Source organism: Dama dama, chromosome 26 (assembly GCF_033118175.1).
Source record: "Dama dama isolate Ldn47 chromosome 26, ASM3311817v1, whole genome shotgun sequence".
NCBI classification, from domain to species: domain Eukaryota; kingdom Metazoa; phylum Chordata; class Mammalia; order Artiodactyla; family Cervidae; genus Dama; species Dama dama.
In genome coordinates, this window is record NC_083706.1 from 26,103,510 (window position 1) to 26,122,286 (window position 18,777).

The following is an 18,777-nucleotide window of genomic DNA, read 5'->3' on the forward strand; positions in this document are numbered from 1 at the left end:
AGAGTGAAAAAGTTGGCTTAAAGCTCAACATTCAGAAAACTAAGATCATGGCATCTGGTCCCATCACTTCATGGGAAATAGACGGGGAAACAGTGGAAACAGTGTCAGACTTTATTTTTTGGGGGCTCTAAAATCACTGCAGATGGTGACTGCCGCCATGAAATTAAAAGACGCTTACTCCTTGAAAGTTATGACCAACCTAGACAGCATATTTAAAAGCAGAGACATTACTTTGCCAACAAAGGTCCATCTAGTCAAGGCTATGGTTTTTCCAGTAGTCACGTATGGATGTGAGAGTTGGATGGTGAAGAAAGCTGAGTGCCGAAAAATTGATGCTTTTGAACTATGGTGTTGGAGAAGACTCTTGAGAGTCCTTTGGACTGCAAGGAGATCCAACCAGCCCATCCTAAAGGAGATCAGTCCTGGGTGTTCATTGGAAGGACTGATGTTGAAACTGAAACTCCAATACTTTGGCCACCTGATGCGAAGAGTTAACTCATTGGAAAAGCCCTGATGCTGGGAGAATCCCAGGGACATAGGAGCCGCGCAGGCTACAGTCTGTGGGGTCGCAAGAGTTGGACACGATTCAGCCACTAAACCAAACAACCATAAACACAAACAAAGATTTCCCTTGATAGTTTTGACCTACTTCTTGGTTTCATTGTTCAAAGTTCTGCTATCATCCTACTTTTAACCTTTCTTTCACTTAATATTTCAAAATCATCACATGAGGAAAGTGCAAAGTTGGTTTGGTACAAAGTGGCTTTAAATACACCAGTACCCACAGCACGTATGGACAGCGGTGTTTGGGGAGTGGGAACAAAAACTTCTCTCGCCAGACAGCGTGGCATCTTTGCGCTGACTTTGAACTTCTCTCCAAAAGTCAGCAGCGCGCTGAGGGTTGTAATAGGCCGACAGTCCCGAGTGACGTCTGGACGCCAGGTCGGGGCGGCGCGAGTCCCTGCTCTGAGCCGAAGGATCCCGGCGGTGCTTTAATAGCGGCCCCACGTGGCAGAATTGGGAACTGCAGGCCCTCGGCGGCATCCTCGACCCCTGCGCGGAGGAGGGGTATTTTCCTCTAGCCTTCGCCCAGAGAAGAAAAGCACTGGGATGGAGCCAGGAAGCACAGGAGTGCAGCGGGCCGGGCTCACACCCGTCCTAGTGCCGCTCCAGCAAGCGGGGGAGGAGTGATAGGCCATTTGCGCTTGGCTCGGCACGCCCTGGACCACCCTGTGGCGTTCTCAGGGTTATGGGGCTTGGAGGGACGGGGGAATGAAGAGTTCATGAGGTTTGTGAATCTTCAGTTTGGGGATTTAATGCCAAGCAGCCTTCCGAAATGGTCCTTAGGTCCAGTTTCTGTCTGTATTATCCAATCTGGGTATTGTGATTTTTTTTTTTCCCCTTCTAGTGGTGTGAAAGGGCAAGGTTTAATTTGCTTCTTCAGGACCTGCTTTGCTCCCATTCTTCCCCATTTTACTAAGAGGCATCGCTGCCCACCCATACCCTCAAGCCAGATCCCAGAAGTCGTCCTGAATTTCCCTCTCCTCTCTCCATATCAACAAGCCCTGTTGCTTCCACTTCCAAAACATCCTTTTCTCTCTACTTCATCACCTTTTTGCTTGGAAGTATTAATGACTGTCTCAAGGCTTCCAAAGATCTCCCTCTACCCCTAGTATGCAAACACAGCAAGCTTCCTGAAATATGAATCAAATTCTGGCATCCTCCATTCAAAAGCCAGTCCCTCCCCACCTCTCCAAATTCCTCTGTTTACTGGTCTGCAGCCTTGAGGACCACGGCCGCCTTCTCTTTGACCATGCCAAGCCTTTTTGCACAAACTGAGGAGGGCTCTCCCCTCTCAACGGCTGCCTCATTGTCATCCTTCAGATCTCGGTTCAAAAGCCCCTCCACAGACAGGCCTTATCTAAAGGAGGACCCTCACACCTAATCAACTCCAGCCAATTAGTCTTTCATATCACCAGGTTTTTTCTATCATAGATAATTAGAGATTCTGCCATTTATTTATTCTTTATCCCTTCCACTGAAATATTAGTTCCATAAAGGCTAGACTGTTTATCTTGATCACAGCTAACTCCGTAATACCAAGCACAATGTCTGCTTAGAGAAGGCATTTAATATGTTTGAATTACTAAATAGAAGAAAAACCATTTAGTCTACTAAAAAATTGGGGGTGGTGGTAAATGTGGCTACTAAACTATGAAAATGGATCAGGAGGTATGAGAGTTGCACATTAGAGATTCACTCAAAACAATGACATGGATTTTACATGAAGTCAGAGGAACCCCTTCCCTAACATAGAACAAGTATTCCTGTGGACTCACTTGCTCTGGAAATGGGATACATCTATTGGAAATATTTAATTTTTTTAATGATAGAACTAAAACAGAGACATTAAGAGAAATGAATAATATTAAACCAAGCATTATTTATAAATCAAGATCCTAATTCACAGTATGTTACAAAATTGGAAGTGCTAAGTAATATTATTCTTGTATCTTTCACACAAACAAAATTTTTAGAAGAGCTGATGGCCAGGATATACAATAGAGTTTTTATACCATAGGCTGGAAATTGCTTTTTGAACAAAAACAAACAAACAAAAACTCAGGGCACAGAGAAAGCAACTATTTTAAAAACTGATTTCACAGTAATTATTCTGTATATTTTGAGTTATCTTTACATTATTTATAGGCATGTCAAATCAATTCTTTTCCTGTTAATAAAAAAGGTACATTCACAGAATCAGTGCACTCAATAAAAAGTAAACAGATGAGACAGAGTCAACAACATCTTCAAGGCCAAGTCTAGTCACTCAAGACCACAAACTTCTGTTCATTTTCAATGACTCCTGTCATATTTAAGATTTCAGATATGACTGGTTCAGTAGACCAGTTCTTCAGGACAGCAGGATGTACAGCCCAACACAGGATCCCCCAAAACTATGTTAACATTTCCAGGATGCTGATGTGGGGTCCACAGAGTTTTGTGCGTAAAAATTAAGAAAGTCCAACACTGATGTTCAAGGCCAGGAGCATCCATCTTCCAGCCCTGTATTGGTTGAAATTCCTAAGGCTACCTTTCATCAGACAAGAGAGCAGTCCGTTCCTCCTCTGTGCCAAGGATACTTTGAAGTTCAGATCTATATTGAAGGAAAAAGAGGCCAACCTCAATATTTCTCACCTTAAAAAAAACCTCAGTACCTACATCGCTACCCAACTATTTCCATATGGGTGTCTATCAAGTGATGAGGCGCAGAGAGCCCAGAGAGCTTCAGACTGGAAGAATGGGTGTAAAATGGTGTTTGTTTTCCACTCCCACAAGCCAAATTTTAAAGGGAGGGGAAAAGCTCCAGAGTTGACCATACCTCCTCCTTCTCCTCAAGTGCTCCAACAGATAAAACAAGCCCATCACTAGTCCCTTTAACATAATGAAAGATACGGTTAGTGTCAATTATCCAAGTCATGTTTCTCCATAAACATAAGAAAAATGAAAGTAAAAGACTAATTACTCACGCTGGTCAGAGCCCAGAGACCCTGTAGAGCAGCTGCCCATTCGAAACCGATTTTCTCATAAAGAAATCCCCCCAGCGTTGGTCCTACAAAAGCACTAACAGTGGAAAGAAGAAAGAAGATTAAAAAGAGCCAAAAAAAGCTACTGCTTATGGGCTACATGACCTCTTCAATTCATTATATTGAAACTACGTGTGCGTGCATGCTAAGTCACTTCAGTCCTGTCCAACTCTTTGTGACCCCATGGACTGTAGCCCGTCAGGCTCCTCTGTCCATGGGATTCTCCAGGCAAGATACTGGAGTGGGTTGCCATGCCCTCCTCCAGGGGATCTTCCCAGTCCAGGGACCAAACCCTCATCTTGTCTCCTGCTTTGGTGGCAGATCCGTTACCACTAGCGCCACCTGGGAAGCCCTGAACAGGGCATCAGGTGTAAGAACATAGAAAGTGAAAGTCGCTCAGACGTGTCTGACTCTTTTCGACCCCATGGACTGTACAGTTCATGGAATTCTCTAGGCCAGAATACTGGAGTGGGTAGCCTTTCTCTTCTCCAGGGTATCTTCCCAAGCCAGGGATTGAACCCAGGTCTCCCGCATTGCGGGCGGATTCTTCACCAGCTGAGCCACAAGGGAAGTAAGAAAATAATTCTACCTGAAAAGGATGATGCTTGAAATGTTTAAACAATCCTAAGATTGTGACTGCTTCTGAAAAGTTGGTGCCTTATATGAGAATTTTAAAAAGATGGCATGCATTCAAAAGAGTCGTTATTATAGTCTCTCCAGGTATTTGTGTTTAAAATAACTCAGTACAAACTGATTGATGCTAGCTACACACCTAGCATATAACTCTCTCTCTGGCATAGTACAGAGTGGGCTTCCCTGCTGACTCAAAGGAAAAGAATCCGCCTGCCCATGCAGAAGAGGCAGTAGATGTGGGTCTGATCCCTGGGTCGGGAAGATCCCCTGGAAGAGGGCATAGCAACCCTCTCCAGTATTCTTGCTGGGAAATCCCATGGACAGAGGAGCCTGGAGTGCTACAGTCCATGGGATCACAAAGAGTCAGACACGACTTAGCAACTGAACAATAACATGAGGTGAAGTGAAGTGAAGTGAAGTCACTCAGTCGTGTCCGACTCTTTGCGACCCCGTGGACTGTAGCCTACTAGGCTCCTCCATCCGTGGGATTTTCGAGGCAAGAATGCTGGAGTGGGTTGCCATTAGTACAGAGTAAAACATAAATACAAAAATGAATGAATAAATGAATACATCTTTAAACCTGAGACATGCTCCTGTTAAGAGAACTTTAAAATATCACTTAAATAAGACAAAGTATATGAGGCCATTGTGGTTATCTTATGAAAACTGTTGGTATAACCACTGATCTTTTTTTTTTTCAGCCACTGATGTTGAAGTCAGATAGCATGGGTCAAAACTGCAGCATTGCCCGAAGAGAATTATGTGCATTCTGGCAGCTCCTCTGATCTCTCAGTGTCTGAATTTCTCCATCTGTAAAATGGGAATAGGAGTCTCCAATTTACAAGTGTGAATTAAATTCCAAAGCTACTCACCCAACTGACCACATTGCACCAAAGAGGCCTGACACAAGCCCCAGGGTACTTAATCCTTCTTCAAATCCGTTTTCGCTGCAAAAAGGAACAAGAGTATATTCATGATTAAAAGGGAGACTTTCATGAAACAAAGGAACAGCGTATGGTAGATAAACTAAACCAAACCAGGGATTATCTGGACAAACCCAACAGCAAGAACACTCCATTTCTAAAATAAAAAGTTAACCTAAAAAAAAAAAAAAAAAAAAAGTTAACCTAATTTGAAGCTATTCTCCTAGTTATGACTACTCCAGGGTTTTCTAGAAATGCTTCTACTGTATATATATAGGATACAATATTAAGAATCCTGACCCACTTGCATTACATGTTAAAGTATACAATTAAGAAATCTTAAAATGAAACGAACATGTAAAGAGAACAATGGGCAACTTTCAGAAAGTACAGAAGCAGCTCCTAATTCCTATGAGGACTGTTGAATTGGCACATCAGAACCAACAGTTATTTTCCTGCTCAAGTTCACTTGTGTTCTTCATCATCACATCTACTAAAGACTGACGGCCAAGTGACAAATGCCTGGTGTGGTGTAGTACTTCACAATAAAAAGATACATTTGGTCTTCTTCCCCATTCCTGGCACAGAGCTCCTAAAATTTGTGGAATTTCTTAAAAGATGAAAGCCATTTTAAAAAAAGTGTCTTTTGTTGTATTGATGAGATGATTTTGGGACCAGCACCCACGTTGCACGGAGAATCAATATGGATTAGAGGGTTGGAAATTTCAGCCCCGCAAACCCCTTCCCCATAGGGATGGGAATGGGGCTAGAGATTAAATCAATTGCCAATTGGCCGATGATTTAATCAGCCATGCCTACGTAATAAAGCTTTCATAAACATCCAAAGGGACTGAGTTCAGAATGCTCCCAGCTTGGGAAGCCAGAATGCTTCCTCGTGCCCCAGTGCTGGGCCCGGAGAGAGGCCCCATTGCTGGGACCTCACTGCCCTTGGTATCTTGTCATCTGACTGTTGACGAGTGAACTGGTTTCCTGAGATCTATGAGTTACTCCAGTAAATTAACCAAATCCAAGTCATGGGAACTGCCAATTTACAGCCAGTGGGTCAGAAGCACAGGTAACAACCCGCACTTGAAATTGGCTTCTGAAGCAGAGAGTGGTCTTGTGGGACTGAGCCCTTAACCTGGGGGACCTGCTGCCATCTCCATCTAAATGGTTTCAGAATTAACTGAACTGCAGGACACTCACCTGGTTTCAGAGAAGTGCTTGGTGGTGTGAGGGGGGAAAACGCACACGTTGGAATTGGAGCTAAAATCATTTCACCTGGTCACTCTGTGTCCTTGTATGGACCTCTGCTGTGAGAGGGAAATGATGCTGAGGGCTTTCCACTGTGCTTGGGCTTTATTTTAAAATTTATTGAAGGATAATTGATTTACAATGTTGTATTAATTCCTATTGTAAGCAAAGGGCTTCAGTTATGCATATACATACACACATATATATATATGCTTTGACTTTTTAAAAGTATATCTGTACCAAGGTGTAAACCAAGCCAAGCTTCTACCCAAAACCCATTTTACCTATCACTGTATTAATACTACTCTATATCATCATGTATATTATTGTATTGTTGCTTATATTTATAACAATATTGTGTGACATGAAATCATGAAGATTTAGTAATGTAAAAAAAATATCCAACATCCTACAAAATTGAGAAATTCAAGAAAGCTTGTGATGTTTACCGTTAATTATAACAACAGTTCAAGCAACAGAAGTAACTTACTGTGCACAAGTGAGAATCTCTGGGAAAATTGGAATTAAGCTCATTCCAGCAGAGATACCATTTATGACCAATATCAGCACCAGCAACCAGAGCTGACTGCAAAAAAGTTTTGGAGAAAAAAAAAAATTAACATTGAAAGAGACAACAAAGCTTCATGCCCAAAAGGGCAAGGAACTTGGGAGAAGTTCCTTTCACAGATTACAAGACTAGTCTGATTCTTATTCTCATCTGATCTTTTTATTTTGATGGAAAAAAATCAGTTCATTCTGCTATCCCAAGGTCTTTGGCCACACATATTAAATGCCTGGAGTCAACCTGCCTTATCACCATATAAAATCCTTCCAAAGTTGATTAAAATGTCAGTGTTAATGTCACTCCTTCAAGCACTTAGTTTTAAAATTCCATTGACTGGAAAAGGGCACAGAAGGGGCGTGGTGAAGGCGGTGGCAGGAACCTGCTATTTCATGCCAGGCCCACGTCAGTTACTTCATATCCTCTGCTCTTTAGAATCCTTGCATCGACCCTGCCATGGGGGTCTGTGAAAACAATTAAAGAAGACAATCTAGGTGATAGAAGCAAACTTGACTTAACACTTCATGAGGCGGATGGTCTCCTTTCAGAGGACTGCAAAATGGGATGGAAGGCAGGAAGCTTTTACAGGGTAAAGAGTAAAGAACAAGGAAGGGAAAATCAGAAAATATCTGATTGGCCAGGGCCACACCGTCTGTCTTGTCTGGGGTGAGAAAGTCAGAGCAGGGTTGGCGATCTGGGGGTGACGGGCTGACTGGATATACTGCTTTCTGGCCAGGAGGAACATTTACAGGGACATTAAAGTTTTCTAAGCTTCGGTTTGCTGATATGGAACCCTGGGCTGGAGTCACTCCATCCTGAGCCTAGAAAGTTATTCCAGTGGTACTATTATCACCTGGTTGGTGTGTGTGTGTGGATAAGAAAACCTAGGCTCTTGGAAGTTAAATGAGTTACCCAAGTTCACATACCAAAGAAGGTACAAGGCCCAAATACAAATCCAAACATGAAGGACTCTGAAATCCTTGCTTTTTTCCATGTCATGCTTTGTCCCAGAGGTACCTAAAAAGCTCTAAGTAGCTCACTTTATTTTAGCAAAGAAATTATAATAAACAAGCTTTAGTAAGCAGCTATCACATACTAAAGATGACTCAGAAGCTAGACCATTGCTAGCATCCAGTAATACTGTCAGTAAAACAAATATTTCAATATAGTCCTAAATCTGATCATTATTTAAATAATAAGATTCAGATACTAAGCATATCAGAGTTACACCAAAATTTAAAAAAAATAATTCTTAATAATACTTGGCCAAAAATTTGAAAGAAGAAAAAAAAATTACCTCTTAATGTGAAAGAATGGGGCAGGTCCTAAGACCATGTAGCAACCTGCTAAGGTTAAGTTTCCGAAAACCAGAAGCCATTTCCTCAGGTGCTGAGAAAGAAAGTCCAAAGAAACTTAGAGGTAAAAACCTCCCATAATCCAAGAATATAAAGAAATCATCAAGGAACACAAGTCATGATATTAAAAAAAAAATTAATACATTGAAAACAAAACTTTACATGGAAGAGAAAACAGGGTAGATGGTAAACACAAAAGCAAGTGCAGTCTACCCCAAGACAGGGTGTGAGCAAAGGACAGGATCCCTTGGAAAGGGAGTATATTGTAGATTTTGCAAATGATGAACTGTTTCAGATATAACAATTTTAAAGAAGCACTCACCACAAGAAACAACCAAGTAGATGCACTGTCTAGAAAAATTCACATTTTAAAAAGTATCAAATAAATGTTTTCTTATAAACTACTGAAATGCAGGCTAAACATTACAAGGGTATGATATCCATTCAGTTATATATATGACTACATCTTAAAACTAAGCTCCAAACCCTTTAAGAAACTTGCTTTTTCTCACCTGGATTACCAAGTAATCGCCACATAACCAGTCTTCATAAATACATACCCACGTGCAATAAAGAGGGGAAACATTAAAATAAGCACTAGGATCACAGAAGCTTGAGACTTGGTTAATAGTACTAAGCTCTCTATACTAGTCATCTAGACTGAATCATTTAAACCTAGTTAAAGGAGAACAGAAGAAATTTTCTTTCAGGATGGCTCTGGGATAACGATGCACACTGACATGACCAGTCCTTTCACTCTCGTAGAAAAACTACATTTTATCCTTTCAAGTTGGTCAAGTCCTAAGTACCTTTGAGCTCTGTCCTCATTATTAAGGTCAATCCATTTTTTTTTGCATCAAGGGAACTTTTTCCTTTAGAAAGTCTAATCCAGGAGTTTATCAACAGTTTTGGCATAAGCTTCCCCTTTTCCCAGCTGAAGCAATTAAAAAGTGAGTCTGCTCAGGGTGATGACAAGTTGGAAGATCCTGAAACCTCTCCATCAGCTCAAAAAAATGAGTACATTCGAATTTAAATGTTCTCCCTGCTCCCTCTCCCCCCAGAGATAACTGTGGTGACGGATAGATTAATTAACTAGATGGAGTGAATCCTTTCACAATGTATAGATATACCAAATCACCATGATGTATACTTCAAATATCTTAAAGTTATATTTGTCAGCTATACTTCAATAAAGATAACTTTTTAAAAAATTTGAATATGTTCATTCTAATCAGTAGCCCTGCAGAACTCCAGAAGTACAGTTGGACAACCACCAGTCTAGACATGCAAAAGTCGTTCTTAAATATCAATGAAGTGTACTTACTGGCATTTTATCACTGAGCAGGCCCACCAGTGGTGAAGAAATGGCATAGAACAGTGCCAAACCCAGGAATACCAATCCCACATATCCAGCTGGTAAATTAAACTGTAACAGAAATCCCGTGTTAAAGTGACATGGTTAAGTCATTTTTTAAAAATAAACATGTATCTTTTTCTTCTACCATCTCTTCAGCTCTCATCACCTGCCATGAGGCTACCACTAACGCTTAGCATCCTTTGTGATTTTTGTCTTACGCTTGTAAATGGATTATTTTTCACTGTGGGAGAAGAAACCTAACCAGAGGTCACAAATCCAGAATGCTTTTGCTTTGTTAGCATTTGATAGTAAATATTGTATAATTATCCTTCTATGAACCATAGCATATTTACATGTCAACCTGTGCTTTGCAAGCATTAGTATACACAAAAAAATTACCTGGAGACCTTGTTATAAGAGGTTTGGGAACCCCAGCCCAAGAATTTCTAATTCAAAAAGTCTGGGAGGAGGCCTGAGAATCTGCATGTCAAACAACAATCCCAGGTATACTGTCTGTCTACAGACGAAAGTGCGTTTCTGTAAAAAGCACTGACAATAATACCTATTCTGTCCATCTCAAAGGGATATTAATCTCTAATTAAAGAATTAGATAGTATGGCACTTCTTATAAGGCTTTTATAATAGTAAGCTACCTCATAACTCTGTTACTATTACCAACATGATATAAATGCCTTTCTTGGTTATCTGAGTCATTCTTATTTTCCTTAATTTCCTTAACCACACTTTAATTAAGCACATGGGATCTACTTAGGTCAGTATATGTTTTAACAATTTTTATGACATAATTCAAGCTAAAAATTAGCCCTTTAAAGACAGTAGCAAGATATAAAAGTCAGAAATATCCTCTTCTGATTTTACAGCTAGGCAGAGACAGGGTGGACCCCTTCCTTCCCTAAAAGACTGGTCGATCAATGATGGGACAGTAAAAAGCCAATTGAAACAACAGATAAGGCAGAAGAAGGGCAACAGGAAAAAAAAAAATGTGATAGGAAAACAGAGAAGTACATTTCTAAAGATTTTTATAGGTTAGACATGAGCAACCTGGGTTTATGAAAGATTGTTACACTTTTTTTCTAGGTTTGGACAGAGTTCTTAAAAGGAAGAAAAATGACTCTTAAGCAGGCTCGTTGTTGATAATGTGAATGGAATGTGTCATCAAAAACACAAGATATTTTTCTTATGCATTACCTCATAGATGCTCACTGCTTAATTGTGATATTATATTATTTTCCAACACTTGGGCCTGGCACTAACATTACAGTCCCCAAGTTTACTGGTAGAATACCCCAAACTGTCGAGTGACTTCAAGGGGTTATGTTTCTGATAATGGTGCTTTCTTCATTCTAGGGCCTCAAGGTGAACTTGGGCTGCAGCTAGTAGATTTCTGTCTTTATAAACTCAGATTAACTCTCTAGTATAATTAACTGTCAGACTCAGTAATATACTCTAATGCATTATTTCTTAATAATCTTTTTTCAAAAATATCAAAGAACAAATTGCTATGACATCAAACTTTAAAATTCAGTCATTTTCAGCATTAAAAAGATAGCGACTCCTGGTTCCTTTCTCCCATTTCAGATCAATATAGTTCATAGTCTTTCAAATAGACTAAAAGTAAATGGACCCAGAAGGGATCAGGGAAGTCCAGAAAAGAAGGACACCTCACATTAAATGAGCCACTCAGAACCTCAAATGCCTCAGTGGAATTAAAACAGAGGAAAGTATCCTTGTTAAGCAGTCAGGATGCTGCCCAAGCCAGATCTATGATGACTAGAGCGAGGCCTAGGAGAAAGAGACCAGATGAAAGTCTTCTTTCATTTACACAAATCAGACCGCTAGTTATAGGGACATCACAGAGGGAAGGTACGGGCTATCTTGATGTATGGATTTCATTCTGCCTCCTCCTTGCAGCCACACCCAGGACTTTCTAGCAAGCAGGGCCTGAGAACAAACAATTATGTGCACCTACCACAATGGGGAGTTTTCATCACCAGGCTACTTACCTTCTCCAAAACAAAGAGGGACAGTGTAGGATCAAGGAAGCCAAAACAGGAGCTGAAGGAGGTGATGACAAAGGATAAAAAGGCAACCTTGGGTAAAGCGATGAGTTTCCAAAATGAGTGTTTCCCTTTATCAGACTCTTTGGGGTAAAAATTTAAAAAGAAATTAGAGTAATTAAAACTGCTGAACTTAATCTTTCCATCTATTCTCAAAAGTAAAATCGGTAACACCATCTTTATCCAGTAATCAAAAAAACCACGCCTCTGAGTTTGCCTAAAATTGCACATTATCAACAGTTGCATATAAGTTATTCAAACCTAGAGGCCATTTCCAGGTACGTAAAAAATAATTTCTCAGATTCAAAAAAAATCAACTGGAATCAGAGTATGAGGAGAAGAGAAGTGGTCTTGGTTACAGGTCATCATCGAGAAGGCTTTCCCCAGATGGAATAGAGAACATATAAAGTTGCACTTGGTGATTGGAAAAACCAGACGCTTTATCAGGCAACGATGTGTGTGCTAAGGAGGAATCTGAGTCAATCAAAGAACACAAGACAATTTTTTTCTGCTTACGGAAAAACACTGGATTGAAAGGGATGCTAGTGAATCACGAGTACATTCGATTTGGCATCAAGGTCAGCTGAGAGCCAACCTCATGTTAGTCGCTCAGTCGTGTCTGACTCTTTGCAGCCCCACAGACTGCGGTCCGCCAAGCTCCTGTGTCCATGGGATTCTCCAGGCGAGAATACTGGAGTGGCTTGCCATTCCCTTCTCCAGAGGATCTTCTCAACTTGAGGATCGAACCCCGGTCTTCTGCATTGCAAGCAGATTCCTTACCGTTTGAGCTACAGGAAAGTCCTTTGAACTATAGGGAAGCACCAACCTCAGGTACTGCTATTTGCCCAATAGCAACACAACTTCTGCACTGTCCCAAGTACCAGGTTTGGTTGTTCCCAAGCCTCCAATCATATCCTATAACTCCCTTCTTTTTCTCCTGCTAATTTTTCAATCTCTAGCCACTCTGTAAAGCCTCATTCTGGTCCTAAGCATCCTGCAAATTTTACCTCCATTACCATGTAATGGAGCAACCTAAACTGCATTTCATCTTACATGGTTTATTGTTTGATGACTTTCCTATCTTCCAAGTAATGTGCTCAACAAAATCTCTGCTGAGTCAATACCATGCCACATCCCTGGGTACACAAAGCCAAAGAAGACGAACTCAGATCCTGACCTCACGGAGAAGTTACAAAAAGGTGTGGTGAGAGCCAGGATGGAGCCAGGAGGGTACCAATTGGAGCATATGAGACGGTTGCCTAAAAGAAGAGCGAAAGCTGTTTAGGAGAGAATTTATGAAAGTAGTAATGTCCAAATTACTGCCTAAAGGATGAGCTTGAGATGAGCAAGCAAAGATGGAGGAAGGAAGAACCCAGGCATACTATCCAGGAATGGCTCACTGTGAAACTCAAAATTGAGGGGAAAATATTCTGTTTGAAGAAATGGAAGAGCAGAAGTTAAGAAGGAGGGTGGGGATTGGAGTGTCGGGAGGAGAGAGCACACTGCAGAAGGATGTGGTGATAAGATGATGCAGGACTTTCTAAAGTAGGCTAAGGAGCCCAGGAAATCACTAGAGGTTTCAAACAAGAAGTGAGAATCAGATTTTCAGTTCAAAGAGCTACCTCTGTGGTCTCCTGGGAAATAGAGACAGGAGGCGAGTCAGGAGACTGCAGGGAGCTAGGCCAGGACGCCCTGAGGGCCAGATCAGCACTGACATAGCCTCCTTTCTCCAAGAGTACCCAACAGAACTCATTATGTAATAAATTCTTGGTGAATAATGATCCAGTAGGAAGCAAAGTACAAAAGAAGCATCAAGTGTGGTCCAGCTATATTTGTCAGGATAAGAGGGATACAGTTAAACTGTGTTGTTGCTTTCTTAATTAGCCAAATAGTCAATGATGAACCAAATGTGAGCCCAGCCCATTTCACTGCAGATTTGACTTAGAAAAGGGCTAAGCCCACCATATGTCTCAGTGAGGCAGGCCAGCAGGGAGACTTCACTGGTTATGGATTTTATGGATTGTATATTACCGATGCTAAAATAACAATGATAAAGGATCAACTTTAATCAATTACATTTATTGTGTATATAGAGGTATTATGTATGGGTCTATGGCATAAGACAAACTATTATGAAATAAATGGTCCCTTTCTCTGAATGCAGAGTGGGAAAGGGGATTATCACCATAAGAACATACAGGAACATCCGTGAAAATAACACATGAGTTTAGCTAAGCTGTTCATTCAAGAAGCCCAAGTAATGAAAACTTAGGGTGATACCTGTTTCCAGAGACACATAGCAGAATCACCCAGGGAGCTTTTCCAACCTCCTTAAGTAATCTCTCTGCTTCCTCCAATTCTGATACATTCTTCTTGGAGGACATGACTCCATGGTGGACAATGCCTGCCACAGAAAGCTGCTCTGAGAGGTGGGGAAGCAGAAAGGCCCTCAGGTGTGAAGGGATAGGAGAAACGCGGAGCACTGTGGCACTATTGATCAGCATTTAGATCAGTGATTGAGAGGGTTCAGGGAAACTTTTCAGAGGAGGTCATACAATTAAGTTTTGAAGGATGAGTTGGAGTTAGGTAGAGCGGAAGTGGGAGACGGTCTAGCTCATATGACTTGCCCGAAACCTCTAACAACAGCTTCTAGTGGCTTTCAAGGTAAAGCTCACAATTCAGGGATTCAGGCATTTTTATTGAGAGAATTGTCATCCCTACAGGGGGCTTCCCAGTGGCTCAGTGGTATTAAAAAAAAAAAAAATCCACTGGCAATGCAGGAGACAGCAGGAGATGTGGGTTCGATCCCCGGGTGGGGCAGATCCCCTGGAGGAGAGCTTGACAACCCACTCCAGTATTCCTGCCTGGAGTATCCCATGGACAGGGGAGCCTGGCGGGCTACTATCCACAGGGTCTCAAAGCGTGAGACAGGACTGAAGTGACTGAGCACCACACTCAGGCATCCCTAGAGGGGTGGGAGGAGGGAGTGGTGGGAGGAGGGAGAATCAGGAGGGAGGAGACGTGTATACTAATGACTAATTCACGTTTTTGTACGGCAGAAATCAGCACAACATTCTAAAGCAATTATCCTCCGATTAAAAACATAAATTAAAAAAAATTAAATTTAAAAAAAGAAGACTGTCACGTACATGCCTGTGTTTTAAAAATATTTCTTTAGGGACTTCCCTGGCAGTCCAATGGTTAAGATTCCTCATTGCCACTGCAGGGGGCATGGGTTCATCCCTGGTCCCCAGGTCAGGGAACTAAGATCCCACATGCCAAATAGCATGGCCAGGGGGGAAAATTTTTCTTTAGCACAATAGAGAAGAGGAGACTTGGCAAGCAAATATAAAGGATGAGGGATAGTGAGGGACTGAAACTGACTCTCAGTTATCCAAATCCACAGTGTTCATGGGCTTAAAAGGAAGTAAACTAGTGGAGTAGAACTTATAGACACAAAATTCTGCCAATATCATCAAAATAAAAGGAAATTTAACTTTCCAGCTTTACCTATAAACTTTCCTAAAACAATAACTTTTAAAGGCACTCCTTAATGGGAACATCTAAATCTATATTTATAGCTTTAACATTATAAATTGTGAGATTTAAAAATATATATATCAGTTTTTCCCATTCAATCTAAATTCAAAATCCTTACTTAGATAAACAGAAAGTTTGCCAAACCATTTTGTTCATAAAAACATAGTGGGCCTTAGGAAGCAAAACAAAGCATAGTGGAGGTGATGCAATTCCAGTTGAGCTATTTTAAACCCTAAAAGATGATGCCGTGAAAGTGCTGCACTCAATATGCCAGCAAATATGGAAAACTCAGCAGTGGCCACAGGACTGGAAAAGGTCAGTTTTCATTCCAATCCCAAAGAAAGGCAATGCCAAAGAATGCTCACACTACCACACAATTGCACTCATCTCACATGCTAGCAAAGTATTACTCGAAATTCTCCAAGCCAGGCTTCGATAGTACGTGAATCGAGAAATTCCAGATGTTCAAGCTGGACTTAGAAAAGGCAGAGGAACCAAAGATCAAATAGTCGACATCTGCTGGAACATAGAAAGAGCAAGAGAATTCCAGAAAAAACATTTACTTCTGCTTCACTGACTACACTAAAGCCTTTAACTGTGTGGATGACAACAAACTGTGGAAAATTCTTCAAGAGATGGGAATGCCAGACTGCCTTACCTGCCTCCTGAGAAATCCGTATGCAGGTCAGGAAGCAACAGTTAGAACAGGACATGGAAAAACTGACTGGTTCCAAATTGGGAAAGAAGAATGTCAAGGCTGTATATTGTCACCCTGCCTATTTAACTTATATGCAGAGTACATCATGGGAAATGCTGGGCTGGAGGACGCACAAGCTAGAATCAAGGTTGCATGAGAAATATCAATAACCTCAGATACGCAGATGACACCACCCTAATGGCAGAACGTGAAGAGGATCTAAAGAATCTCTTGATGAAAGTGAAAGAGGAGAGTTGAGAAAACTGGCTTAAAATTCATCATTCAAAAAACGAAGATCTTGGCATCTGGTCCCATCACTTCATGGCAAATAGATGGAGAAACAAAGGAAACAGTGACAGACTTTATTTTTTGGGGCTCCAAAATCACTGCAGATGGTGACTGTGGCCATGAAATTAAAAGATGCTTGCTCCTTGGAAGAAAAGCTATGACCAACCTAGACAACGTATTAAAAAGCAGAGGCATTATTTTACCGACAAAGGTCCAGCTAGTCAAAGCTGTGGTTTTTCCAGTAGTCATGTATGGATGTGAGAGTTGGACCATAAAGAAGGCTGAACGATGAAAAATTGATGCTTTTGAGCTGTGGTGTTGGAGAAGATTCTTGAGAGTCCCCTGGACTGCAAGGAGATCAAACCAGACAATCTTAAAGGAAATCAATCCTGAATATTCATTCAAAGGACTGTTGTTGAAGCTGAAGCTCCAATACTTTGGCCACCTGATTCGAAGAGCTGACTCATTAGAAAAGACTCTCATGCTGGGAAAGATTGAAGGCAGGAGGAGAAGGGAACGACAGAGGATGAAATGATTGGAAGGCATTGCTGACTCAATAGACATGAGTTTGAGCAAGCTCCGGGAGATAGTGAAGGACAGGGAAGCCTGACATATTGCAGTTCATGGGGTTGCAAAGAGTCTGATACGACTGAGCAACTGAACAACAACTGGAGCTTTAAGTTAACTGAAGATGTAGGAAAATTTTAACTGAGGAATAACAGGAACGAAGAGAAATAAGTACCAAATAACTAGGCTGACAGTGATTAGAGGGGCTTCAAAAGATACCATGTGGTAGGAGTGTAGGGCAGAGATGAGGAGAACATGCCAGGACTCAAAGAATTACTGATGCTGGGGTCAGTCCAGCACCTAATCACAGAAGTTCTAAATACCACATCCCACAATTAACTAGTAAGCCATCGTTTTTCCCTATATGGTGTTATTGATAAAGAGTAAACAGAACTCTTTCTCCTGTTGCAAGAGAATCTGACCTGGTGTCAGTTTCTTAGTTAATAGCCAAGTGTTCACCTGTGAACCCCATCAGAGGCCAGTCCGGGATGCCTGCCTACAGAAACAACTATCACTATACACAGAGAGACGACAGGCTCTCCTCCAGCTCTCGAGCTAACTCGGCGGCTCTGTTGCAGCAGTCATCTGATAGTGGTAAAATGCCAACTCCATTACTAGGCAATCTGGCTTATAATGAGAACGACCCCTGACTGGTGAATTTCATCTGCACAGAAGGAACTATAAACAAGCCATCAATACCCGAGGCTTCGTGCCTCCCTGAGCCTGGGGACTCTTGCACCCAGAACGTGCCTCATGGAGACCCCGGCAGCTCTGATTATGGAGTTGTTAAGGGATAGGTTGACTCCTACGGGGCATGAAGCTTCGGAGCCAAGATGATTCCCATTACTGCCTGATGTGGCCCTGGGTCTCACACTTGAGTCGTGCTGTGCGCACAGCTACAAGAAGCCTGGGGGAGGAAGGTCTAACTGTCCTCCTGTCACAGTGCCTTGTAATGGAAAGATTCTTTATATTAAAAGATGTAAAGAATCTTTAATTTAGAACCCAAGAAGACATCTGGTGGGCATTGCATATGTTTTATGATAAGGAATTTAATATTTGCTAGTTCTATAGGTCAGAAAGAATTTATGACAATTTATGTAAGCTAATTGCCTACCGCAACATTTCTGAAAAGAGAATTGATTCTTTCAGCATGCACTACAAATCTATTAGTATTATATAAAATGAAAGTGTGCATATGTTAAATTGGTCTCCTACAAAGGCATAAAAATATTTAAATTTAAGATTCTTAAAATGAGCAATAAATGAGGTCTTACCATAATTGGGTAAAATACACATGTTGAGGGGAACCATCAGCAGAACTATGCATCCCAGAAAAATGAAAGGCACCTCATATCCAAAGGACTGGTACAAAAAGCCACCCAGAGGAGGCCCCAGCACGAGCCCCAGGCCAGAGAAAGTCTCAAGACTTCCCTAAGAATGGGAAAACAAAAGAAAATCGAGTTAATATGTTTCGTTTGAAAAATGAACAAAGATTTAATGGAAAGTTCAGAAAAAAATTCTATCTACTTTACAATTTATACACACACCACCCACACACATCCAAGATAGGCCAAAAATTTAAACATGCACCCTGAAATTATAAAAGTACTAGAAAAATAAAATATGAGAGTTTTTTCCTAATCCTTACAGTGAAGTAAATTTTCTAATTATGACATAAAAACTCAGAAGACACAAAAGAAGACTGATAACTCTGATTACACGAAAAAATGAAAAACTATGGACAGCAAAAAAGAAAAAAAAAAGACAAATGAAGAATGGGGAAAAAGTACTGACAAAAGACTAATTTCCCAAAAGCACCATGACGGCAACTATTAATGAATAAGACCAATCAGCAGTACTGTGGGAAAACGGGCAAATGTTATAGTCTGTTCACACATAAAATGAAAACAACTCATGCTAATATGAACTGACCACC

At 41.1% G+C, this 18,777-nt stretch overlaps 1 protein-coding gene across 3 annotated transcripts in view; it reads right to left on the reverse strand.

Annotated features, from left to right (window-relative positions):
* Nucleotides 1-2,364: 2,364 nt before the first annotated feature.
* Nucleotides 2,365-18,777, reverse strand: part of SLC18B1 (solute carrier family 18 member B1) — a 30,368-nt gene continuing 13,955 nt past the window's right edge. The window contains exons 6-14 of one of the 3 annotated variants that reach the window (XM_061130502.1): nucleotides 18,116-18,272; nucleotides 11,696-11,832; nucleotides 9,639-9,740; nucleotides 8,257-8,348; nucleotides 6,888-6,983; nucleotides 5,093-5,167; nucleotides 3,531-3,624; nucleotides 3,383-3,435; nucleotides 2,365-3,157 (exon numbers count right to left, since the gene is read on the reverse strand). In XM_061130502.1, the coding sequence (XP_060986485.1) occupies nucleotides 3,091-3,157; nucleotides 3,383-3,435; nucleotides 3,531-3,624; nucleotides 5,093-5,167; nucleotides 6,888-6,983; nucleotides 8,257-8,348; nucleotides 9,639-9,740; nucleotides 11,696-11,832; nucleotides 18,116-18,272 (873 nt within the window). In that variant the 3' untranslated portion in view covers nucleotides 2,365-3,090. Of the gene's footprint in view, nucleotides 3,158-3,382; nucleotides 3,436-3,530; nucleotides 3,625-5,092; nucleotides 5,168-5,335; nucleotides 6,457-6,887; nucleotides 6,984-8,256; nucleotides 8,349-9,638; nucleotides 9,741-11,695; nucleotides 11,833-18,115; nucleotides 18,273-18,777 lie in introns of those variants that run through there. The other 2 variants (XM_061130503.1, XM_061130504.1) reach the window with 2 other exon arrangements.